This window comes from Desarmillaria tabescens (genome assembly GCF_030435595.1).
Source record: "Desarmillaria tabescens strain CCBAS 213 chromosome Unknown EV420scaffold_168, whole genome shotgun sequence".
Lineage (NCBI taxonomy): Eukaryota > Fungi > Basidiomycota > Agaricomycetes > Agaricales > Physalacriaceae > Desarmillaria > Desarmillaria tabescens.
The window spans coordinates 1-24,063 of record NW_026848467.1 but is presented as its reverse complement, the minus strand read 5'-3'; the positions used below and the strand labels follow the sequence as shown (position 1 = coordinate 24,063).

The window sequence follows — 24,063 nt, the reverse complement described above, 5'->3', positions numbered from 1 at the left end:
CTCTGGTAATGCATTGTGGTATTATGCATCTGCTTATCTTCAATGGATTTTCCTGTTACATCATGTAGATTTGATATAGCGAGAGAATTCAGTGTTGATGTGAACCTGCAAATCAGAACATTTTGCTACAGCAAGTAATGTGTGCTGATTGTTGTGTCTGGTTTTCGGGAAGTGCACTGTACCCATTCATGGTCAGATTTTTACTGTCATGTAACAGTTTGATGAACGTTGTGATGTGTTCATTGTGGACTAATCGACCTTGTGATGGCATGAGGTGCGCAGTATTAGAGATAATATTTTCTTTCTTGAGATGGTGCCAGGTGCATAGGGCATGTAATTATAAGATGCTGTTCAGATGCCCACCAACTTGTGATCTCTTGCATACTAGATGGCAGACTGAGTTACGTTCACCTTCCTTGGGGCCTCTAGTGTGAAATGACAATTCATCAATGAGTTCGATTTTAATGCCGGAAATTTTATTGTTCTTTGCAATCTTAGTATAGGTCATCGAACGGAGCGCACTCAGGTGATTAGATTTAGACTGTGCAAAATGCGAGCTGGCAGCGCAGCCGCCGAGCAAGCTTTTTGCACTACCACTTTATTGAGCAGCTTGAACCAAGGGAAAGAATCGGGGACCCAGCAACTGCCGCTACTGGATTTGGAATGGTCCAGGATGCCATTCTATGGAAAGGCATGTACTCATTCGGTTTTCATCCCATCTTATCGTGGCCAGCCCCTCAAGTCCTATGACCGACGGCATTATCAGTTGTCACCCATACTTATGCAAGATTATGCCCGGTCAATATCGAAGATCTCGATAGAAGCGGCCTCACACGAGCAAAATCTTCTCGCACTTCATACTTGCCATGGTCCCGGTCAGCAGGTTTTGTCAACGGGCTCTGCGTTATTATGTACAACAAACTGATCATTGTCATAGCTCGGTTGATCAGAATTTTTGCATGCTTCTAATCCACCCAGCAAGAAAATCTGGTGGATATTTTTTCATGGACTTAATAAAAATATTTCTTGGGAGAACAACCTTGAGCAAGGTTTTTTCCTTCTCGAAGGGGCGATTGAAAAAATAATTGCCCTTACACCTTACATGCGATGCTCGCCTTCGTGGTACGCTCTTCTTACGCAGGCTTTTGTTGCAGGCCGGTGTGAAACTGCATCTCAGTCAAATCCCTTGACATAGTCAGCTTCTTCGGGTTCTCTTGACGCAGCTGCTCTGACTCTATGGGGCCGTTTTGCTGAAGTCCTTGGCACATGCACTGACACTCTACCAAATTCGAGAACTACCTTACGACGTGCTCAGTTATGGCTACTGATAAATAGTCGCTCTTAATGGTATTCTCTTCAGAGCATTTTCTTCGAGCCGTACGATGTGCAATCCATCACCTACTACTTCGTCTTCCCTACAGCCGCATTTCTTCTTGCCTTCACACTTTTGCGTTCCAAGGGCCGTAAATCTATGGTCCGAAGGATCCCTGGACCGCCGAGTCCTTCATCTCTCTTAGGTTTGTCGCCCCGGCTCCGTCGTCTAGTCTGTATTCTGAATTTATCAGGCCATGAATACCTCCTCCGTAACTGTCAGCACGTGGGAGACATGGAGATGGAATGGTATCAGCAATACGGCGCTGTATACCTCACAAAGGGATGTTTCAGGGTCAGTACCATTTGGCTATCTCTTAATTAATAGCTCTGACATCCAACACAGCACGATGTTTTGTCCGTTGCTGACCCTAAAGCGTTGCAATACATATTTCATTCGTCTGGATACCGATTCCCAAAAACAAGAGATATGAATCGTATTAATGCAGCCATCGCGGGACCAGGATTATTTGTTGTGGATGGTAAGCCACTGTGTCCTGTGTGTCCAACATTCACCGTTTAATTGGAGTTGTAGGCGAAATCCACCAACGCCAGCGGAAAATCCTCAATCCTGCTTTTGTAACACAGCAACTCCGACTCTTCCTGACTGTTTTCTAGGCATCTGCTACGAAGGTGCGGGAGGGACATAGGCTTCCATGACAATGGCTCATTCTGTTACCTTAGCTTACAGAGCAGATCAGCCAGCAAGTTAAGGATGCCGGAGTAATAAATGTCCTTGAATGGACAGGCAAGGCTGCACTGGATATCATAGGCATCAGTACGTTTCATCTTCCATTCATGATTGTCAAAGCAGGTTCACAGTCAACTTGCCAGCGTCCTTCCGATACGAGTTCAACTCACTCAGCAGTGGACAAACCGAGCTTATGGCAGCGACTAATAATCTTTTGTATACATAATTCATTTCATGTACAGTGTATTGCGTACTCATCCTTGAACAGTGGTGACTGCATGATGTCGCCAACATCACTGGAGCTTCTGTGTTCTTCGCTCTGGCGCTTACTTCCCGAGCGGCTGGTTGTACCGCTCGAGTGGCTACCCAACAGAATTACGACACGGCTGAATTACTTTAGAAATGTTGTGAAGAGAGTATCACGGCCCATCTACGAGAAACAACTGAAAGAGATGGCGAACGATGTTAATCCAGCTGAGAAGGATGTCGTTAGTCTTCTCGGTACGTAAGATGCATTCTATACTAGACGTATCTCTCATCTTGGCCCAGCGATATCCCAGCTCAATAACGATGCAAAGAAGAAGATGAGCAACATAGAAATCGATTCCCAGCTGGCGTAAGCTGCTTCAAGCTCCTTGTCGACTCCCACTTGCTGACTGAAATCATCAGGAGTTTCGTGTTCGCTGGCCATGACACAATCGCAGGCAGTACGGGCTGGCTTCTCTATGAGCTAAGTCTCCATCCTGAGGATCAAGCTAGGATACGCGAAGAGATTTCCCAAACCAAATCAAAGGCCTCAGGAGCGCTCACCTCAAACGACTACGATTCGATGATCTGGCTGAATGCTTGTATTAAAGTGGGTCGGATATCACGGGAGTTCCTGGCAGGTGTTGATACATGGGCTTCAACTTTAGGAAGCCCTCCGTCTTCATCCTTTGGGGCATACCTTGTATCGTCAATCGTCTCAGCATGATGTTCTGCCCCTCTCGGAGCCTATTACCACGTTGGATGGCTAAGTATGCTCGCGGATCCCCATTCACAAGGGACAAGTCATCTCGGCTTCCATATATACTTACAATAGGTTTGTAGCCTGTTTTTATTCTGCGACAAATCACTGATGGGCACTGGTACTAGGCTTCCATCAGTATGTGGAGATGACGCCAATGAGTGGAATCCCAGTCGATTTCTTGATGGGAGAGATGTTAAGCAAACATCTATTGGAGTTTATGCGAATATGTACGGTTTTGTTCACTTCGTTCATATCGCAAGCTGATGACACGGCAATCGCTTGACAGGCTGACCTTCAGTAAGCGTTCAGATTTCCTTGTCGATAAATTTTGTTGATAAATTTTGCTGCTATAGGTGCTGGTATTTGTGGATGCATTGGGTATGTACATTGAGCGCTGCGGGTAATCATCCACATCTGATCTATGACTACTCATATCTGCAGGTGGAAATTTGTGTACGTACACATTCACTCTTCATGCTTTCTTCGCTCTGATTGTTTCATAGTTTTATGGAACTGCAATCGTTGATCACAGAGCTCTTGAGTAATTTCGAATTCAGTATGCCGAAGGGAGTTTCCAAGTTGCAGCATGGTCCTATCGGTGTGGGTTTGATCCCCATCGTTCCAGGAAAGGCAGAACAAGGAGCGCAAATCCCGTTGCTTGTAACCACACTTAACAAATAGGATGGGCTATAACCTCAGATGCCACGAAATAATTTTTCTCAAATAGAATACATATGCTGCTCAATTGGAATAACATGACTCGGAGAATATTATCCCCCTTTTCTTATATTCCACCTCCCTAATGATATTGGCAGACCTTGAAACCTGTCGATGAACACTTGCTTCCTAACAGCCAGTCTTTAGATGAATGTTAGAGCAACCGTTTGTTCTCAGAAATATAAGACTTACATCATGTACGCCACGGCACGTTAGGACATCGACTGAACCCACGAAGGAGACGTGAGCTCGAGAAATGCTAATGAAATGAGTGCCTCAAGAATCAGAGCTGGATGGACACAGCATGAATTGAACGCAACCCTTGGATCGGCTGGTGAAAAGACTGCTGCGAACCAGCAATAATACTTACTTGAGCCTCGGAGTCACCTTGCCCGTTACACCATCATCCCATGAAGATGCTTTCACAGTTCAGCGTGGGGGTCCTAGCCAATCGATCTTGATAGGCGACGCTACAAGCACACCAATTCTAAGTGAATATCATTAAGAAAGCGAAGTGGTTCAAAGTGGACGGATCCTACTAAGTATACGCCAATTCACTACAGCCTTTTGCGCGTCGCTGCCACATTATTTCCGGCTAAATCAGATTTTCTGGGGGAAAATAAGTTCACGCTCAAGGATGGCTCCGCCACACACATCTGTGCCATGTACCCATTGAGCTGGATTGTCTTCGCATCCCATTCTGCTGCTGAATTTTGGTGGGCATAGGATGCGTCCTCAGTGATGACCATCCTCGCATTTCCATTCAGGAGTTTTCTCCAGCCGACGTCGATCTTCTGTCCGCTCTCGACCCTGGGGCATGAATGTCCCATCGTGGTGAAGCTGTCTGCAAGGGAAGTTTCGTTCCGATCGCATAACCCCCTAGTGACAGGTTTGGGCAAGACGGGAAGGGGGGTTTAGTTCCGAGTCGCCAGTCGCAGGTTTGGGCAGGGCAGGGAGGTTTACGGACTCCTTCTCATTCTCCTCAATGGGGCACGATGGGTATTCAGAACGCAACTGTATTCTTGTATCTACAAAAAAAAAACGTCTCCGGAGAACGATACGTGACAGTGTCGGGAATCTTGGCACGGGATTTTGAGAGTATAGCGTCAATCTTCTCTTCTAAGGCCATCTTCACACATCCGTACCACTTAGTTGCATAGCCAAACCCACGACGGAACGGCTCGTGGATTGGTACACCCTAAAGAAGGTGACAAAGTCAGTTTTCATTTTATAGACTTGACCGCAGTCGGAAGTCAGCCTACCCTCACGTTGCACATCCAGAAGCCCCTGCTGACATAAAAGTCTTGCAATGCTGAGCAGAAAGAAGTATTCGACGTTCTTGAATGCTCCAGCGGAGACTAGTAGAGGTTCAGTTACATTGCTCATGAATCCCGTTGCAAGCTAAGGTTTCGCAGGGCAAGGCGGTAACTCTACGTCCAACCTAGAGTTCTTCTGGAACATCGCCAATGGCTCGATAAGATGCAGAAGCAGGTTCCTCCACTCGTGATATAAGTTTGGGTGTACATATAGGGCTGCGTGCAGCGAGGTTTGGTGGGCCATCCAAGCCATCATCGAAACCAGGGAACGTGTCATAACCTGGGGAGTGCTCAAGGTTCGCCTCAGTCCCTGAACCACCTTCGTCCTGTCATCCGTCCATCAAGTCATCCTCGAACTCTCAGCCCTTTTCCGTGCCCGCTCCTCAGCGTCCTTGACCTGTCTGAGCAGAGAGAGCCTAGCATGGTCGTATGCGGCATCACCGACGCGTTTGGAGGTCCTTGTGGTCGCGTTTGCGCTTGACTGAGGTGAAGTTGAGGTTTAGATCATAGTAGACATGCGTCGCCACGATGGAGTAAAAAGAAGCGATATATTTTGCATTGCACAAACAAAAAAGTGAACGTCCTACAAGAATTGTCCTGAATGTCGAGGGATCGTCAAGTTGGAAACAAAGGCGAAAGTCCTCAGTGCCTGACACCAGGCAAGATTTCACGGCCCGATACGGGGCCTGAACATCATGGTGAGACGGGCCCCACATCGCCCCACATGCGGTATTTCAAATCTCCCTGCCAGAGGTGCCTTAAACATGAAACAGGGTTTATGTTGACGATTGACATGAGTATCCGCAGAACAAGTGGGTTCGGTTCCTTCCTTCCGGTTCTAGTGCTGCAGGCTAGGTTCTGTCAATTTACTGAGTTACGTTCTATCTGGTGATTATAATCAGACTATTGTATAGAATTTTTATCAGGATGTCGTGAAGTTGAACCTGCAAAGATTCAACAGTGATCCAACATCAGCTACCTTGTGTCATGTGGCTAAATAAATTTGCACATTCTAGTCCATTATTCAGTTCAAGGTAGTGCGTTTATAACGGTAAAATGATACACGTAGATGTTTTTGCATTCAGAATGCTGTATCATAGCGCAAACATGTTGAACAAACTAGCTACTAGAGATGCGTCAATCTCCGAGATCTAGGATTTTAGATCTCGATCAACTTCAAAGCAACTACTGAGTAACCGGTGGTACCTTTTTTATTTATTTCTAGAGAACAAATCAACCAGAAATCAGCTATATCTTAGTATATCTTTGACTCCTGCCTCACCTGAAGTTCTGCCCGAAGGGAAAAGTGGAGTGGCACTGAAAGAATTTCCTTAAACAGTTGTATATGGATACGACCATCAAATGTATGGGCTGACCTGTACTGTCAACAGTCACCATATGGGCTGAAACCGTCGATGGTACGGGTCTGAGTCATAACCGTACCCGTCAACCGTAAAGTTCTTGGCAATGCCGCATGGCTCCAGGCTTTTTTCAGACCAAAATCGCGCTAGATAGATAAATAAGGTTAGTATCTGTATTTTTTCCTGGATCAAGAATTCCTATGCGGTTCCGAGTCCTGTGTATACAAGATTCGGTCTATGCTAACCTGAGGACCTCAGTGGCGGTGCATGATGGTGATAGTCCGATAATTCGCCATGACGTCAATGCCAGTTTATTGCTTGGTAACCTCGTGGTGACCAAATGTTCTTTGCTTTCTTTCGCTTTTCCGCTCGATGCTGAACATAATTCACATTGCTAACTTTTCGATAAGTACTTGAGATTTGTGTATTCGTGAGAAAATTAACATTTGCTTTAGTTGCTGTATCTCTGATCACTAGGGTGGCACTCGCCGCCTCTAGTAGGTACCCGTGGACGGGGACGATAAATGATGATGTATGTCGACGTTCTTTTGACAGATCTTTTGGCCCCATTAACAGTCTCTCTAGGTTCACAAGCCACTTGATGGCGTGAAGCTTGCGAACTATGCCATCGAAAATGACCTGATCTTCATTAACAGAAGTGAAGTGTCTTCCATTAGAATCGTGCTCGAGTCGTAACCATCTTTTCTAGGCTTGGGAGCAAATGGCGCATGGGTAGCAAAAGAAGGCACGCTCAGCTCTTTGGCTCGGTAAGGGCTTAGGATTTCAAACCATAATGTTTAAAGCTGATTGAAACCGCTCAATGCGTAGTCCCAAATACAACATCTTCGCTCTGATTATTGGAGTAGACAAATACGAATCCCTGGAATACGAGAATCTAAATGGTGTCTCCAGTGACGCCAATAGATTCGAAGCATATCTCCTCGAGGACCTGCAAACTCCGAAAGCAAATATCATCAGCTTTCGTGATGGACAGGTGACAAGGTCAGCTATCATCGACGAGTTGACAAAGATGAAGTACAATTCAAATATACAACCAGATACGACAGCAATCATTATATATTTTGCGGGGTACGGGGCTACAACAATCAAGCCAGTCGAATGGATAGATTGGGAAACTCCTTACAATCAAATTGGGATGCTTTGTCCCACCGATATTGGCATCCTAGATAAAAACGGCAATGTCATCAATGGTATCCCAGACAGGACTATCAACCAACTTCTTCTGGAATTGTCATCCGTGAAAGGCAATAACATTGTATGTTGCATGCTTTTTATCGTGTATGGCATGGGGTAAACCTCTCTTTCAGACATTAATACTGGATTGTTCTCATATTAACTGTTCAAGTGATCAACAAAAACCTGCTGATATGCCAACAGCCGAATCCTCACATTTGGACTTGCATATTCTCTTGACAACTTACAATCGTTTCGGGCGGTTTGCCTACAAATTGAGAGGGGAGGGACTTTTCACTCATGCATTGCTCAAGGTCTTGAGGGAACGGTCAATAAATGAACTGACATACAAATCATTGGCCCAGTGTCTCTATATTTCAATAGAGTGAGTAACAATGCAAATCGGCATGCAACAGTGGAAAGAACGGCACCCCCATAAGCTAAGCAGTCTAAAAGGGATATAAGGGAAGCACAGAAAACTCAGGTGATATCAAAATAAATCAAAAAAGGGCACACGAAAAATCAGTCTTCTTCAAGCAGCAAACTTTCTTCATCTGAATCAGCGCCTTCAACCATTCTGGCAACCTCCTGCTTGTGGGATTCCCACAGCTTCTTCTCAGGACAAGCATCCTTGTAATGACCCTTCTGGTCACAGAAAAAGCAAATGATCTCAGATGCATCAGGGCGGGAATGACGTTGAGTAACAGAAAGGGCCTCATCAGTGGCTGTGGCATTCTGGGTGGAACGGTGGTGGTTCATAGACTGGCAAGTCTCATTGTTCAGCAGTCAGGTGATAACATGGTCGATAGTGAGCTGGTCGGGGGGAGTGGCATCGAAATGAATGATGACGGTGTCATAAGAGGAAGGAAGGCCCAGAGTAAGTGCCAAGATCACATCCTGATCACTCACTTCAATCCCCGACATCTGCATGGCGAACGCCTGCCCACGAATCTCTCCAACCCAAGACTGAATCGACTGATTGCTCCGTTTCTTCGTCATCAAGAACTTCCTGCATAATGCCAGCGAAGTCGCAAATCCTCTGGCTTGGTGGACACTCCTCAGCATCTCCCAAACCTCCATCGGGTCTCTCGCAATCATGTGTGGCAGCTGACCACTGTCAACTCGCAAAATCATCTCTGCACGAGCTTCAGCCATCTTCGAGGCTGCCCGCTTGGTCTTCTTCGTCAGGTACTCTTTCTCAACCTCATCAGCAGTCTTCCCATCTCCATCAACTAGGATCTCGATAATGCCAGTCCACAAGCCCTTCCGAATGAGCTCAGCTTCCATCATGATGCTCCAGGTCGCATAGTTTGAGTCATTGAGCTTAGGAAAGCGAATGGAAGAGTCGTCAGAAGACATGGCGAAGGGGGATGGATGGAATGAGTCTTGTGAAATGAGGGGGGTCAATGGTAAGCCTTAGCATTCTTGTAGCTAGGCTGATGGTCTCGTAGGTCTCAGGGGCCGCAACAGTCTCGACGTTGGGCTATCAGTAAAGCAGCAGGTGGCGGCAGCGAGCGAGTAGAGCAAGAACTCGAAGGGTTATGCTGCATGTTTGTGTTGGAGTACGCTGTTCAGCTCAGATAAGTGGGACTCCGGGATTAGCAGGGAACCCTCGCAAACGCGCGAGGGGCTCGATTACAAGGTATCCTACTTTATATACTAATGCTAAATTTAGAAAATATACTACGGAAAGGAGGGGTGGCCATCGGAAGCACGGCGCATTTGGTATTTCAACAGCAGTGAATGGAGTATGTTGGCTGGACCTTTTGGGGAGTACGTGGCATCTCACTCAGTCCAGTCTACTGACTGATGTGAATCACAGATATTGTCTCTAGCCTTCTCCATTGCACATTGCGGTTCGGTTCATCATTGCCAAGGCCATTCAACTTCCCACCCTTACTGTCGTGAAGTATTCGTTGTCATACCCTTGGACATCACCACGTTGCCCAGGCTTGAGGTGCTGTTCTCAAGATCAGTAGCCTTGTCTCGTGTATCACTAGACCATTATTCAACCAACTTGAATTTTCAAACGTACCACTGTGACATCCGGTAACTGTGAGCCTGTCAGAAGAGCAGGGGACTCCACCCTGCTCCTTTTCTTTTAATTTATACTCCGTCTTCACCTTGTCACGGTTGACAGTGCAAGTTCAGTATCGCTTATTCTGTTGTACCATTCAATGCACCTTGTGCCGCCCACCCCATCTTCAGGACTCGGATCTGCCACGCCCTGCAATGGCCCACTGCTTCATACGGTTACGGTGCAGATCCCTATCAGAAACTGAATCCCCTTCACCAAAATCTGGTTTCCAACAGACAGGGACATGTCCACTAAGGAACCATTTTCAGCTTCGCAACCCATTCCCATCAGAATTCCTTTGCCAGACTGACATGACTCGGGGTCAGGACTGTTGAGGAATAGTACGGAGCCAAACAATGGGTATGACATGCAGCCATCTGCTCTTGTTCAGGTTCGATATTCTTCGGACTGAGAGTGGCTCAGAATTCTCAGATATATTTATAGGAAAGGCTCTGTACTTTCATCCGCACCAAACTCCTCCATCTTGCCGGCGACAGTGCTATGTTTCCCTCACCCATTGCGAATCATATCGACCCACCCTGGGGTGCCGCTGTTGTTGGGCCTTCTGGCAGCGAGGTTAAAGAACCCGGAGTATATGCAGAGATGTATGTTCTACACATTTTGTCACTCTTTAGTGGTGCGAAGTTCTGACCGAACTTCACTAGTCCGTGGATCCCTTGTGGTCGTTCGGGCATCACTTGGCCTGTAATCATTGCATGTAGAAGCAGAGAGGATGCTGAAGAGATAAACAAAATCCTCAATCCTTTTATTTCTCTCTGGCACCAGGAATCGATTAGCGATTTTCTGAATCGCTTATCCCAGTATGATTCATGGAAAGATGTATGCGCCATGTTCGATCAGCCTGGTGCTTCTGTGTGGTCTGTCATTCATGGGCGTCGCTGCGCTCTGTATTACGATGAGTGAGTACCTGGTTCTTCCCTATCAAGATCTTTATAATGATTGGTGACCTTGTAGGCGCCATGTCATTAAGACATTAAACCAAAATAGCTTAGGTTACCGTACTGCATACAAGTTCTCCTCATTTCACGATGCATTTGTCTGTCACTTAACCAGAGCAGACATTGTCACCAATGGGACCCTGGTATATCGGTCAACTACGGCACCCTCCCCGAGGCCCTCACGCGGTCCATTAGTTGCTGCACCGTCGGGCACACCCCAAAGTCCGCCGTCGACTCCTAGCAAGTCGAAGAGCAACCAAGAGGAGACAAACGAAGACTACTGTGAGTACTGGTCTCTGAATTATGTGGAAACCAGCTTAATCACTGACATTGATCATAGTAAGCAAGATGCTATCGGCTCTTGCTCTTTCAAGGACTTATTCGCTGACACCTGTTTCGCCAACTTCAACACCTTCGAAGTCCCCTGTTGGCATACCAAGGGCTTTCCCAAAGGCAGGCCAAAGTTCGACGTCAGGTATGCAAAGACAACATTGCTTCTGGCGGCTGCGAAAAAAATTGCTTACTTCTTGGCAGGGAGAAATGATCCAAAGGACTCGGACATGATACGAATACCTAATCTGGTCCTACAATACATCACCCTTCACAACCTCCCCGAGGATTGGGTCAGACACTCGCTAAATGTCAGTGAAGGCCGTCGTGCCAACTTTGTCAAGCACATGCAAGAACGTGGTCTAGACCGGGAGGCCAACTTTTTATGGAGCCTCTACGAGACCTGTATTCAGTTACAAGATCTGTTATTGTAGATAGATAATAGTAACTGACTGTGCACTGATGCCCTGTGCCCTAGACTGTTGGCCACTACGAACAACTCTGTATCCGTTTGGAATACCACGATGCGACATCATCCCCATGGCGTTGTCGCATCTATCGTGTGTCGTCCTGAGTGAGATCAGACTGGAACAGCATCACCTGCTTTTGCTAGCAGCTACGCATGGCTGTCGATGCATATACGATGAAGCAGAAGGGTTGCAGTGATAATCATAAAGGAAATCATGTACGAGGATCACAGGGCACGTCCTTTCTGTCTGTCGATGTCGACAATGGCTGACTATATGCGTGACAGCAGGTCCACATCCATTGCTTCACCGACAACGCCGCATTTGGCCTCTACCTACCCGAGTACTTTCCAGACCTTCACAATGGCATGACACGCGTCGTTTGCTACGGTGTCTGGTCTGAAAGTGCACACCAAGATTCGCAGGCTGAATTTGGGAGCGGAACGATGTGTATGAAGCCAGAGACAGTGCCTGACCCTTCAACGATGGCTCACAGTTAGGGACGACGTAAATTCATAGTGACTAGATTGTGTACTGTGGTTACCCGTCATCGTGAAAGGACCTTCCCTTCACTGCAGCGGTTTGGAGGAGGTCGTCGTGGATATGAAGCACTATGCTTCGTCGTAACCGGGTATATCATCGACGCCCAGAAAAGAGTGCATGTTGAAACGAGGATCTGTGCCCATCGAGTACCGATCTGTACGGCTACTTGAGCGGATTGATGAACGACCATGTGCGTAAACGATATTGTAGCGAAAGGTCTTGGTTAGCCAAGACGGCAATGGCTCAATACATTGATATTCTTATTGACATCCGGTGCAATCTTACTAAGCCTGACGGAAAGACATGTTAGGTCTTGACATGAAAGTCAGAACGATAAGATATGCACCGTACACCGCTTTACAGCACCTTTTGACTCCATAACATCCTCGGCTGGATTAGCATTCATTATCCCTTCAAAACACCCGAGATCGAATCATTCCCTTGCAGGAAGGAAATACGAGAGAAGTGATTATCTTGGGGGTCCCGCTGACCTCTGAATGACGATTCACGTTGGCAACACACCACCCGAGTCCTCGGGGAATGTAGCCGATGGTTAAGTGCAAGACAAGCCTGGTAAGCTAAAACTCGTGTTATGACCAATTTCGGACCTTCAGCTTCAGTGCACAAGTGGCAGAACCGTGATCCTATCGACATCCACGAGCAAAGAAGGAAAGAAAAAGAAAGCCGCAACGCGCCAGACCTCCACATCATCACCCGACTCCCAAGTAGAGCCTCCTTCGCTGACATCAGACATTGTGGTGCAATGACGCGATACAGTCAATCTTCAAACGTAGTGGACTTGATACAAGCACCGTCGCCGATGATGACAATAAAGCTTTGAGAATGGCGCCGGGATGAAGGTGAAGAAAGGTGGCGTGGGAATCTTCAATGTCCTTTCCAAATCTTATTCCCCGGCACTTGTCTTCCTATTGCTGGCTCGCCTCGAGACCCGGAAATCTTCATCAAGTTCTGTACCATCTCTCCTCCATGAAAATATAGCCTGACATTCCCGTATCGGCACGCTAACATTAAATTTTACCTGCCCATACGATCTGCCACTCCTTTCTGAAGTTGGAATGCGTAGTCAAGAGTCCCTTTGACCCAGTGCTGAGGGTATCACGGTTACGTTGATTCGCGACGCATGACCCTCCTTGCCTCGCGGCCGAACCTAGCCTCGATAGACACATGTGCTCCTTGTTGAAGGAATATCCTACGCGGAGTGCCGGCCGACACTGATAGCACTTCGGATAACCTCTCGCCACCGGGATTGCATGGACTTTAGTACCCTCCTAGGTTTAGAGCACTTTGGCGATGTCTCGGGGAGGACTGAAGAGAGGATCTTCTGTTGTCGTAGGATCTGGTAGCCAGTAAAATTTCCCGTGTCGATTCGAGGCGTCCACGTCCTGAGGTAGTATTAATACGGAATGACACAGCACATGTATCTGAACAGAAATGAATACGACAGTGAGAAAGAGAAGAAAGACTGCCGCACTAGACAAAAGCGTCAGTATCCATAGTCGAGAGTACAGCGGCAACCTGCTTCCTTTACTCAGTCTCGGCATCGACGACGAGGAATGTTAAAGAAGCAGACATCCTGCAAAGCAACCATAAGTTGAGGATGGCCCAAACACGAACACGTACTGGCTTGACCCGCAATAACTTCACAGGGCAGAAATCCCTGTTCGAATCCATCAGCTAGGTCTGCGAGTTATGCATGCACGAATGTACGCACTCGAGAAAACTAGTCACCAAGCTAGTTGAGATAGTACCATCCAAGTCGTAAATATATCCACGCCATGATGGAAGGCTCGCAAGCAACGGTAAAAGCTTGAAAACGGTACGACAGTATGCGAGTAATCAAGCCGACCTGTGAGGAGAGGAATAAGAAGCGTAGCATGGGAAAGTTACCAAATCTGATTCCATTCCCTCTTCAACGTTCAACCAGCTCCTCCACTATCTCGGCGCGCCACATTCATCGACATTCCTTAGGGACCTTATCCTTAACCCTGATGTTCACCTACACCCTACGACTTGCCTTCGTAGTCCCACGAAGACGTGTTGCCTAGTCAAGAGTCTACAGCATTTCTACTTGACGTTCTGATTGTATTCGCCTGGTAACGGCAAATTTCCCTTCAACACGTCGCGCCTACTTGAAAAGACGTTCACCTTGGATTCGAAGACCTTGGGGTTGAAGAGGTATAATGCTCAACTGGAAGACGTGGGATTACACGAGCGCCTGTGAGTGCTGGGCAGTATCTCGCTTTTGTCGCACAAGGTAAGGATATATCCTTCTTTTTTCATTCCTTCTTTATGGCCGTGTCTCTTAGGATAGCATACGCCAAATCGACAGAATACACCCGCCAGACCAAGACGCCTCAGGCTCTCGTCAGGGACCTATAATAAATGCCGATGAGAACTTTGATGGCTCTGGTAGAGATTGCAATTGTACTTGTACTGATTCACATTTGTGAATATACAAGTACTATTCTAAACCGATTGACCGTTCAACACCAGTCTGATGGTATACACCGAGATGGCTTCCAATCGTGCCCCAGTCAACATAGCCATCAGAAGTACATACCTTCCTCGTCTCTGTGTCGAGGTCGTGCTATTCCACTCTTACACAAAACGCCCCTTGGCCCAAGCAGCATCAGTCTTCTCTCGACTGCAAGTGCCACCGACAGGTCCACAGTGACACTGTCGCATCTCAACCTCCACGAAAGGCTCACTCATGGAAGAAGCCATCACTAGCAAGGCATGATTCTCTCTAGCATAGAAATGGCGAAGAATTGCATTTGCGGGCGTGAATTGGGTGTTTGGATGTAGTGGAGTGGATAGGCGAGCATAACTAGCGGATGGAGGTCGTACGATGGAGCTATTGAGGGCGGAAGCAGGATACATCCCGATCGACTGATCGGCCGGGGCATTGTACGTATTCTTCTCTTCAGCTTTACATCTGCGAGTCCTTTCTGAATGGGTTTTTAGTTTCAAATCTACGCGTTCAATCACACGCGGCGCTCTCCTTGTCCTTCCCGATGGTGCCGAACCGGCTACGATTCCGAAAATCCAGGTCTTCTCGGGGAATATGCAGCTGCCAATGCTCACAGCTGGTACGAATACCTCAATGGCCAAGGCAGGGGGATCCGCAACGGCACACTTTACCTTGTCACTGGATGCGACAAGTGCCGCTCTTGGACCATCCAATGTTATCAGTCCAGCAACATGTCGAAGTTTATACTTGGTAGTGCAGGACGGGAGATGCACACAGCTTCTGGTGTCCATCAAAGAAGTCACCAGGGCGACGTGATACCGAGAGCGACTGTAAATCAGACTATTTTCTTGCGCGGATACTCGATCTCTGTGCGTGATCGACCAGCATTATGTGGGTTGGGTATCACGCCGACCATCGTGAGGATACCAGCACTCTTACCAAGAACCAAATGGGTTGGCCTTATTCTTTTCTTTTCACATTCCGTACTAATGCTGGAATCTGATCGCAGGAGGAGATACCCTACGACAACAGATCTACGCATGAGGTTGACACGTCGGTTCAGCAGTTCCCCGATGTCTATCCATCATTGTTAGTAAATGATCATATACTGAATACTGTAAGCCAGTACGTCGTAAGGGCGCACTTGAGCTCTGTTGAAGGAGACACGTGCGCCCGGACATAGATACCCGACTCTTACCCATATTGTACACCGCCGTACGGACCATTTCTTTTCCTATCGCCCCTATACTTCAACCCGACTAGTATATATACCCCGTAGTTACCGTTCGATCCCTCAGCCGTTCTCACCACACGCTGTGTTCCGACTGAGGTATGCATACTACTATTATACCGTTATACACTTACTTACTATCACTTAGCTTTAACTTACTTCTCTTGACTTTAGGTACGATATACTCAATATACAGTCGTTCTCACCACACACTGTGTTCCGACTGAGCTTTAACTGACTTTAAGCTCACCCCAACTTCCCTAGTGCTATGGCGCCACTATTGCGCTCACTCATGATCACTACAAGGGTATAGTAAATAATGTATGTCTTCGCATCTTTGGTAGGTCTTCCGGTCGCATTAACAGCTTCGGTAGGTTCAAACCCCACTCAATGCAGTGAAACTTTCGAATGATATCGTTTCCAGTACCAACCTAGTTTTTATTACCAAAAGTAAGTCGTTCTTCATCAGTGTATACCTCCGCTTGAATCCTAATTAATTCCCTCAGGCTCGGAAACAGACAATGCATGGACTGCAAATCAATGCGACCAACACAACGCGGAGGCACTGAACGTGGATGTACTACGAGGACTTACAGGTGTGCTTCACACTCTCGTCTCAGAAAACTCACGTTGACCGGACCTCAGGTTGCACGCCTACACGGTCTAAAAGTACACTGGGGCTGCGACCACGTCTACCGGTCTGAGTTCGATTAACGCAATGGTGGTGGTGGAAAAAGAAAAAGACAAAAGCAGCAAGTGAGAAGGGGTTTCTGCCTCATAATTTATAGCGCCACAAGCCTGCTCTGCTGTATACTCGCGGAACCCGTATCTATCTGAATGAATTTCATACCCAGACGTGATCTATCGGAGGAACTGAAGGAGACACAACACCCAGACTACCAGGTTTCGAATCTGGGTGACCAACGATGTTGCTCCGTTAACAGTAAGATACCCTGAGCTGTGGTTCGGGTTCCCAGTAGACATCTGATTGTATGTTGCCTGTTCCAAGTGCATGAACGACGACTCTGCGAGTAGGCCAAAGCTAAGCCGGAAAGAAGCGAAATTTTGTAGGTGGACGGCTACAGGATATCTTTGGAGCTCGGTGGAGACCTCGTTTCAGGTTAGAGCGGCCCTAAAAAGCACCCCCGCGCCTCCGAGATGTACTACCGGCGTTGGAACCGGGGCAACTATCAGGAACACTGCTCTGCATGGCGTCGTATCAGTGGAAGGGATCGGAACGAGTATGGAGGAGAGGCTATCTGGGAGGTAGGATGGAGACAGGCTCGATTAGAGGCTTTCTGCCTCGTAAGAGCGGTGAAGACGGATACAACGTTTGCGTGGTGCACTTCTTGCACTGTGCAGCAGGTTTGCTTCCCTCGAGCGATCGCGACATGGCGGATGATTCCGTGTTGCATTATATTGACGAAAACGCCCATCCATTCTTCGGCAAAGCGTGCTGCAATTAATGAGATAAATATCAAGCATGAATCCGAAGAAAAATACATACCTGACCGCTGCGAAAAATCGCTTGACCGCTAATTAGAAGCTACTGCAGCATTAGGTGACATAACGGCGCCCAGACTGGGGCTCGGACTAAACGGCATGTCCGTGTCCTCTTTCAGGTATCTTCCGTTGACCCTCCAAAGGAAGGAAACGGAGTTCTTTCAACGATGCTGATCAACTGCGTCTGCCTATCGAAGTCAAGATGTGTGGTTTCCGACCGCTCTCCTACACCTTCTCATGCGAACACAGTCAATGAGCTGCTTCATGGCCTCGCGACCAGAAACGGGCCGTCTTGGGACAGTTGTACGACGAGCAGTACTGTTCCGCGAAAGCGTCTGGTATGGGGTTCGAGGTCCGGATCCGATAGGCGTGCTAAAAGGATGTGAATTGGGCGTTGGCGTCCGAAGATGGGGTACCGGCGTGGAGCCGATGGTCGCGCGATTTGGGGGTGGCTTCAGTGTACCACCCATGGTGAATCCGTTGAAGCCGTTTCTATATTCCAATGCACCCTTGCCTTTCCTCGCTGCGGATAGAGTCACTCCACATCAGCCTGGCCTGGCCTTGGAGCCCTCATTCCATCCGCGCATCAATCGAGTTTTGGTATTACATTTTCCTTGGACGAGCATGATCCCAACTGAGAGATAGTCACAGCGGAGCTGAGGGCAAAGTTACTACACGATTCGAGTTTAATAACACTTTGGGATGCTGAAAAGCTCGTTACCTGCTGCAGAGGTCGCCTGGTGAATTTCCCACATTTGCAGCGAGAAAAATGAATCAAGTCGTTATCCCACCCCCTGGCAAGTAATCAGAATGTAGGCAACAATCATAATGGAAACAACATACCATCGCCTATATGCTTTATCAGGCCTCACCGCCGTAACCTCCTTGTCACTTGCATAATCACTCTGCAGTCATCCATGATACGACACCCACATTCGACTCGCCGAACCCATACACAGTGAACCTCCTACGCATTCTCAAAGACTCATCTATCTTCAGTCTATACCGATCGTTGGCTCCAGGTCAGGTCCTGCTTCCTCTTCATTAATGAATTGATCAAACCTACGCTCTTCAAACTCTCCTGTCGGCGTATTATTTCCACGTGTATGTCCTTGACAAAATGGAAGGGTGAAGAGAAAGGAAAGCAGTAGTCGTGGTTGGAAGTAAAGCCTCGCTCGGCATTTGCCGTGTGCTCCCACCTCTCCTGCCAATTCCAACAAACGAGGCGACTTGCCTGAGCGAGGAAGGAAGAAGGATTGCCCATTTTCCGTATTACGTGAAGGTCTACAACACTACGTTCAACCCGCGAGAGTGAAACCCAGTCCAATGATCGACATTTGCCGTTCGAACTTGGCGTCGCAGTGTAATCCACCCTATTCAATATTCAGTGCTCATGCCTACGACCCCATAATTGGGCCAAACCTGCTACTGTCTCTGCTTCGAATCGCTGTATTTGATAAGCCCCCTTACTATTTTGTAGAAACCCTGTAAAATATTCGTTACGTAGCTCTGGTGCGTGGCTCAGTCTGGGACGTAGAAGTGAGATTAATTGTGTGCATAGACAGATAGGGTAGGCAGACGTAGATACGACTTCTCTTTGTACCTGACAATGAATCGCATACATCAAACAAAATAAGACTGCTCTGGTCGGACCCGCCGTCACTTTTCCGTAACACTTCCGTCCGACTTGAAAATTTCCCATCGATGCTTCTTGAAGTGGTCCTCCGCATATTTCTGTGCATCGTCTGAGCACAAACATCAGTAGAAACTCCAATAGGGTAAAACAAGGGTAATACCATGCATTATAAGCCGCTTCAAAGTATTCTCTAGCACTTCACCGTATTCCGACCATCTACGCAGCCACTTGCTGGATTCCGGTTCGTCTTCAAAGGCCTGGAGCAAGTCAAAGAGTTGAAGCCTTGTCGGAGATTTTGTCATGACATTGCAAGGCGGATCGGCATGCAATGCCGAATGTAACGATTAGATTACAAATGTAATATGCATGGTCAGCGAAATAACATCATCACGGCCCTATAGCCGGTGCAACACATAGGGGCCAGCACGCATTAGTTCGCGAAGTTGATAACTCCAAGTATCGACTGGAGGTAGCAGACCTAACATTTTCTATACCGTATAGTGAGAGTGCACATGATGCATGTCTGAACTCGGCTCTTTCTTCCTTTCACACGGTTCAGATTGTGCTCAGAGGCTATGGAACAGACAACAACCAGAAAAATCAAGAGCAGAACAAGTCCATTGTTTATCAAGAGCGAGCTGATCAACATGCTTAAGAAGTCTTGCATTCCTTCTCATGGTATAATCTAGTTCTCTATACATCTCTTATAAGATGTCTTCGACACAGTAGCAAGAATTCATGTACCTAAACTGAGGGAAAGCACATGGTGCTTGAAGAACAACACTTCCAGAACCATACTGAACTGAGGTATCTCAGTAACTGCGATTCTGTAGGCATGTACGTCAGCATACATTGTATTTCCTTCAAAAGATGCTCAGCAAATACAATCGGTTTCTCGTCCCACAGGATACAACATTCGCAATGGCTACCCCACAAATGGCATGACCACTTTGCCGATTCTGCTCTAAACCATTCGCAAAATGTGGTATCAGAGCACATGAAAAGACATGTCAAGTAGTCATCAATCATCAACAACAAGATGCTGAGTTTGAGGTGCAGCTGCTTCGCATCTTAGGTATGCACATCTGCTGTATTTCGAACCCATTATGCTGAATGTACTTGAATGATTAGAAACAGAAGTTCCTGTCTACAATCCTGGTATCCTTTAAATGCCTTACCTTTGGTACCTTGTTAACCTTGTACTAGATTTAGATGATCCAGATCTTGAAGCGATGGAGTACAACGTCAGTTCATATACTATAGGCGAGTGTTTGATGGCCTAGAAATAACAAAACCGAGCTGATTGAAGCAAATAGCTCCCAATGATAGTACCATTCCCATTCCCATTCCCGAGTCTCTAAATTCGGAGCTTTCAGACAAGGAAAGCCTCTATAAGCTGGATAATATCAAAACCATCTACCATCCGTCTAGCAGCTTACCATCCCGAATTGACCCTCTTGATGACCATCACCTAGGCATCTCAGAACTTGACCATATTAAAGCGCCAATTGATCCCCAACCTTGGCATCCTTTTCGCTCTCTCCTGGAGTTCGAACTCTGTGAATTCGTTTTAGACACATCTCTGACCAACGGGCTCACCGCAACTCTACTCAGCATTCTTGAAAGGTGCGCTACTAGCCCTACAGCTGCCGATAAAGACAACACGGAATCTGTCGCCCACCTGCATTCCCCCAAAGATATTGGCAGGCTTTGGGATCAGGCCTCAAATCTTCGAACACCAGTAAGTCTGTCTTGAGATCTACAAAACATGACACGTGAAACTAACTGATCCTATGCAGTTCAATAAATCTTCATTCACTCTCAAACTTAAAGGAAAAGAGTACCATTACAACGTTTATCATCATTGCCTTTTGAAATGGGCAGTTGATTTGATTCAAGACCCAAATCTTGCTCCATATTTTGTGTGGGATGCCATTAAGCTATCGAAGTGGAATGGAAAGGAATTCGTGAGATTTTGGCATGAGCCATGGACAGGAGATCATTTTTGGAACCTGCAGGTATGTCCATCATTCATCATCTTATTCTCGTTCTGAATCTGCAATAGGACACCTTACCTCCTGGTGGCAAGCTGCTTTGTTATATCTTATATGCCAATAAAACAAGGCTCTCATCCTTCGAGACTGCGCAAGGGTATCCTGTTGTTGTTAGATGTGGGAACTTGCCTGTCGATATTCGAAATGGGAGCGGTATTGGGGGCGGCTGAGTTGTCGGATGGTTACCTATAGTGCATTCCTCACTTTCTGGCTGATATTTCATGTGTATTCAGACTATTTAACCAGGTATCAGAGCTTCCGGAGCACAAGAAAATGGCCTACTTTGCAGACTTCAAGTGAGTAGTATGGCATGCCGTGTTCAATTTCATTTTGAGCCTTTGTATCAGGCGAGCAAGATTGGTGAGTGGGTGCAGGTGCCAGGTTGGGCAGAACTGATTCATGTCTTTTCAGTGCTTTTTATACTTTCAGCGGACTACGAAGAGCAGTGAGCCAGATCTCGGTTATGATGTACAGCTACTAAAGTGTCATTAGAACGGTCATGGCATTAACTCGTGGAAGTGGAGGAAAGAAACCATGCCCTGTTTGTCTTGTGCCAGACATTGAACAAAATAGACTTGAGGCCGAGTATGAGCATCGTTCCAGGGAGCAAGTTAGGTCAATTCTTCAGACAGTCGCTTCAATGAGGAGAAAGATGGATCAGAATGAACTCCTTTCTGAGTTCGGTCTCTGTAATATAGAGGTAATTCTGATAGTTCTTCATTGGCTGAGACATTAATCTTTGGATTAGAATGTTTTCTTTAATTGGGATCGAGCAGATCCATACCTCGCACTTTCGTTTGATCCATTACATGCCAACGATGATGGGCTTTTTGGGAAGCACCTGAGGACAGAGGTTGTTGCTCGTATAACAAATCTTGGTCGATCAGAATGGGAGCAGGCAGATGCCCAGTAAGCAAAGCATTCTTGTACATGTCTCAATAACAATCTGTTTTCGACAAGAATCCGGCTGTTCCCTTGGTGGAGAAATCTGTATCATTTTGAAAGTGGTTTCATGGCCGTTACATTCACAGATGGTGGAAAATATGAGGACTTGTCAAAGGTGAGTACTCTTAAAACATTGTTTGACATCTTGCATGATGGTTTGAGTCTAGCAAATCCTTTACATTGTCCACAACATCATAACTAAACAACGAGATAAGCATGGATATTTGCTTCTGAGATGTATTCACAGTTACCTGGAACTCGACATGTGTGCCAAACTACATGTTCATACATCTGAGACTCTACAGGCAGTAGAAACAGAGGTGAAGAGGTTTGGCTCACTTATTCAGGTGAGCGGGTATCCAATTTGTTTTTGTTTGGATGTTAAAGCAACAAGCAGGCATACAAGAAAGTTATGCAATGGCTGAACCCAAAAGCAAAGTCCTGGAATTTTCCAAAACTTCATGTGCAGAAACATATGGCAAAAGATATCACTGAGAAAGGTGCTACACAAATTTCAACACCAAACCAAACGAAAAAATGCATGGCTCACTAAAAGATTCATACCAGCTTCGCACAAATTTTAAGGATATCGCTGAGCAGGTATTTGGCTAAACCATGGTGTTAGACTAATAACTAATTCAATCTCTGACAGATCTTACGTGTGGACCAGTGGTTCAATGCCGCATCCTTCATTAGACAGCAGATTGATATTCATGATCAACAGCTCGAGGATATCCAAGTTGAAGAGGAAGGCGATGATGAAGGCGATGGAGAACATGTCTCTGCTCCTTCTGGTGAGACAGCAGAGCAAGTTGATTACACGACAAAGGCATCTCTACATGGAGGTCATGGTAAAGGTCAGGGATCATGGAAGCTCGAGGACCTGGAGTTGCAGAACGGGGGCAATCCGGCATTTACGAACTTTCGGCAATGCCTGTCAGAGTACATGGTGGAGGTTTTCAAAACTTACTCAGAAAAAATCCCTATCATCGGTAACGAAAAAGTTGTGTTCACCGAGTTCCAGCTGTATGATAAAGTAAGTTCATCAAAACCCTTCATCTGCAGCTCATCAATGATGTCACAATAGATTCAACTATACAGCTTACTGAAGACCTTTTACAAAAGCACCATCAATTGGAAGGCTGCCACTGATTATCTTTGATGCAGCGCAAACTTCTATAATCACCCATGGTATGACTGTGTCTTGATCGACCAGGTAGACAGGTGGTATTTTGGCCAGCTTGTTCTCCTGTTTGAGTGTAGCATAGGTGGAAAGGCATTTCCGATTGTGTTGATCCATCCATTTAGTGAACCTGTGGGTCAGAGCCAGGGTCAGGTAGCATTGGATTTGGACCTTGGTTTCTATAGGGTGCGGGCTAAGAAACGGAGTTCATCAGTCTTCATTTCCATTTATTCAATTGTACAGGGTGCATTGCTAGTGGAGGACTTTGGATACAAGACAAGCAATGGCCCTGACGCCAGGAAGGAATATCTTGTTGTTGATGCTGTAGATTCGGACATGTTCCTTCGCATGAAGAAACTGTCATACATCGGACAACGCCAGAGACGATGATAGTAAATACATTGATATTTTTAATCAACCTGCAACATATTTTAAAAAAATGGTCTTGGAACTCGTAAGCGGTTGTTTTGAGGTGAAATGGAGAACAGACGTACAAAATTTATCACTTATATTGCACAAGATCAAACACTAAGCCCAGCCTGCTTGAATGCATCTCTTCATGAGCTTCAGGTTTCCATGACGTCTGCGGGTGATGTACAAGATTTCGGGGAATAACAGGTGCCCATCCAAAAAAAACGAAAGAAAGACTCAACATAAAAGTGCATCATCTCCTTCTCCAATGACGTGAAATCCGATTCTGTGTATCCATTCTGCTTGTTCTTCAGCAACTGAGGACAATCTCTCCAGCTCCTCATGGCATTTACCAATGCAAAGGTATACGGAGCTTGCTGTTGCCAAGAAGGATGCCCTAAGCCATGGTTCGCACTGCCAATGTCCACCGCGACAAATGGAGTTGTTTGCCCATACAGAATACACTGTAATAGTAAGTCACGATTACCTCCATTGCAGGCCGCCCATGCATCTAAGGCCATCATTTCGAATCAAAAGTTGAGCTCAGCCAGCTCCCACAGAATTTCTCGAAGAT

The 24,063-nt window shown here is 46.5% G+C and overlaps 7 protein-coding genes across 7 annotated transcripts; 6 read left to right on the top strand and 1 right to left on the bottom strand.

Moving 5' to 3' along the window:
• Positions 1-1,107: 1,107 nt before the first annotated feature.
• EV420DRAFT_1488348 (cytochrome P450) lies at positions 1,108-3,752 on the top strand (the record flags this gene model as incomplete). The annotated part of the gene is made up of 14 exons (XM_060470611.1): positions 1,108-1,122; positions 1,361-1,517; positions 1,566-1,666; positions 1,718-1,853; positions 1,990-2,004; positions 2,063-2,149; positions 2,194-2,278; positions 2,331-2,563; positions 2,612-2,678; positions 2,732-2,949; positions 3,197-3,298; positions 3,425-3,449; positions 3,513-3,524; positions 3,575-3,752. 14 exons carry the CDS (start codon positions 1,108-1,110, stop codon positions 3,750-3,752), a joined length of 1,431 nt encoding a protein of 476 aa, XP_060321838.1.
• A 3,211-nt stretch (positions 3,753-6,963) lies between these two features.
• Positions 6,964-8,044, top strand: EV420DRAFT_353489 (uncharacterized protein; the record flags this gene model as incomplete). Its single annotated transcript, XM_060481811.1, has 4 exons — positions 6,964-6,997; positions 7,051-7,123; positions 7,175-7,741; positions 7,794-8,044. Coding segments are annotated over exons 3-4 (707 nt in total), but the record flags the coding sequence as incomplete, so codon positions are not given.
• A 1,895-nt stretch (positions 8,045-9,939) lies between these two features.
• On the top strand, positions 9,940-11,584 carry EV420DRAFT_353337 (uncharacterized protein). The gene is made up of 6 exons (XM_060481810.1): positions 9,940-10,127; positions 10,181-10,341; positions 10,402-10,656; positions 10,712-10,977; positions 11,036-11,170; positions 11,230-11,584. Exons 1-6 carry the CDS (start codon positions 10,104-10,106, stop codon positions 11,457-11,459), a joined length of 1,071 nt encoding a protein of 356 aa, XP_060321836.1. The 5' UTR covers positions 9,940-10,103; the 3' UTR covers positions 11,460-11,584.
• A 435-nt stretch (positions 11,585-12,019) lies between these two features.
• On the bottom strand, positions 12,020-13,209 carry EV420DRAFT_1595048 (uncharacterized protein). The gene is made up of 2 exons (XM_060474963.1): positions 12,382-13,209; positions 12,020-12,325 (listed from the first exon to the last, which is right to left on the bottom strand). Exon 1 carries the CDS (start codon positions 12,780-12,782, stop codon positions 12,441-12,443), a length of 342 nt encoding a protein of 113 aa, XP_060321835.1. The 5' UTR covers positions 12,783-13,209; the 3' UTR covers positions 12,020-12,325; positions 12,382-12,440.
• A 735-nt stretch (positions 13,210-13,944) lies between these two features.
• On the top strand, positions 13,945-15,141 carry EV420DRAFT_1595046 (uncharacterized protein). Its single transcript, XM_060474962.1, has 3 exons — positions 13,945-14,310; positions 14,363-14,963; positions 15,021-15,141. Exon 2 carries the CDS (start codon positions 14,439-14,441, stop codon positions 14,784-14,786), a length of 348 nt encoding a protein of 115 aa, XP_060321834.1. The 5' UTR covers positions 13,945-14,310; positions 14,363-14,438; the 3' UTR covers positions 14,787-14,963; positions 15,021-15,141.
• Positions 15,142-16,915: 1,774 nt separating this feature from the next.
• EV420DRAFT_1488344 (uncharacterized protein) lies at positions 16,916-17,905 on the top strand (the record flags this gene model as incomplete). The annotated part of the gene is made up of 2 exons (XM_060470610.1): positions 16,916-17,122; positions 17,510-17,905. The coding sequence occupies 2 exons, from the start codon at positions 16,916-16,918 to the stop codon at positions 17,903-17,905; spliced, it is 603 nt and encodes a 200-aa protein (XP_060321833.1).
• A 2,160-nt stretch (positions 17,906-20,065) lies between these two features.
• On the top strand, positions 20,066-23,468 carry EV420DRAFT_1623707 (uncharacterized protein; the record flags this gene model as incomplete). The annotated part of the gene is made up of 13 exons (XM_060475962.1): positions 20,066-20,140; positions 20,278-20,637; positions 20,696-20,914; positions 20,962-21,103; positions 21,255-21,290; positions 21,332-21,395; positions 21,443-21,650; positions 21,699-21,859; positions 21,911-22,010; positions 22,063-22,250; positions 22,396-22,495; positions 22,548-22,931; positions 23,112-23,468. The coding sequence occupies 13 exons, from the start codon at positions 20,066-20,068 to the stop codon at positions 23,466-23,468; spliced, it is 2,394 nt and encodes a 797-aa protein (XP_060321832.1).
• Positions 23,469-24,063: the final 595 nt, after the last annotated feature.

Excerpts from the sequence above, each read along its gene's own strand:
- EV420DRAFT_1595048 (XM_060474963.1), bottom strand. The coding sequence starts at position 12,782 with ATGTCAGCGAAGGAGGCTCTACTTGGGAGTCGGGTGATGATGTGGAGG.
- EV420DRAFT_1595046 (XM_060474962.1), top strand. The coding sequence starts at position 14,439 with ATGCCGATGAGAACTTTGATGGCTCTGGTAGAGATTGCAATTGTACTT.
- EV420DRAFT_353337 (XM_060481810.1), top strand. The coding sequence starts at position 10,104 with ATGCAGCCATCTGCTCTTGTTCAG. Across the intron at positions 10,342-10,401 it reads CCCGGAGTATATGCAGAGAT|TCCGTGGATCCCTTGTGGTC; the intron begins GTATGTTCTACA and ends GAACTTCACTAG. Across the intron at positions 10,657-10,711 it reads TGCGCTCTGTATTACGATGA|GCGCCATGTCATTAAGACAT; the intron begins GTGAGTACCTGG and ends GTGACCTTGTAG.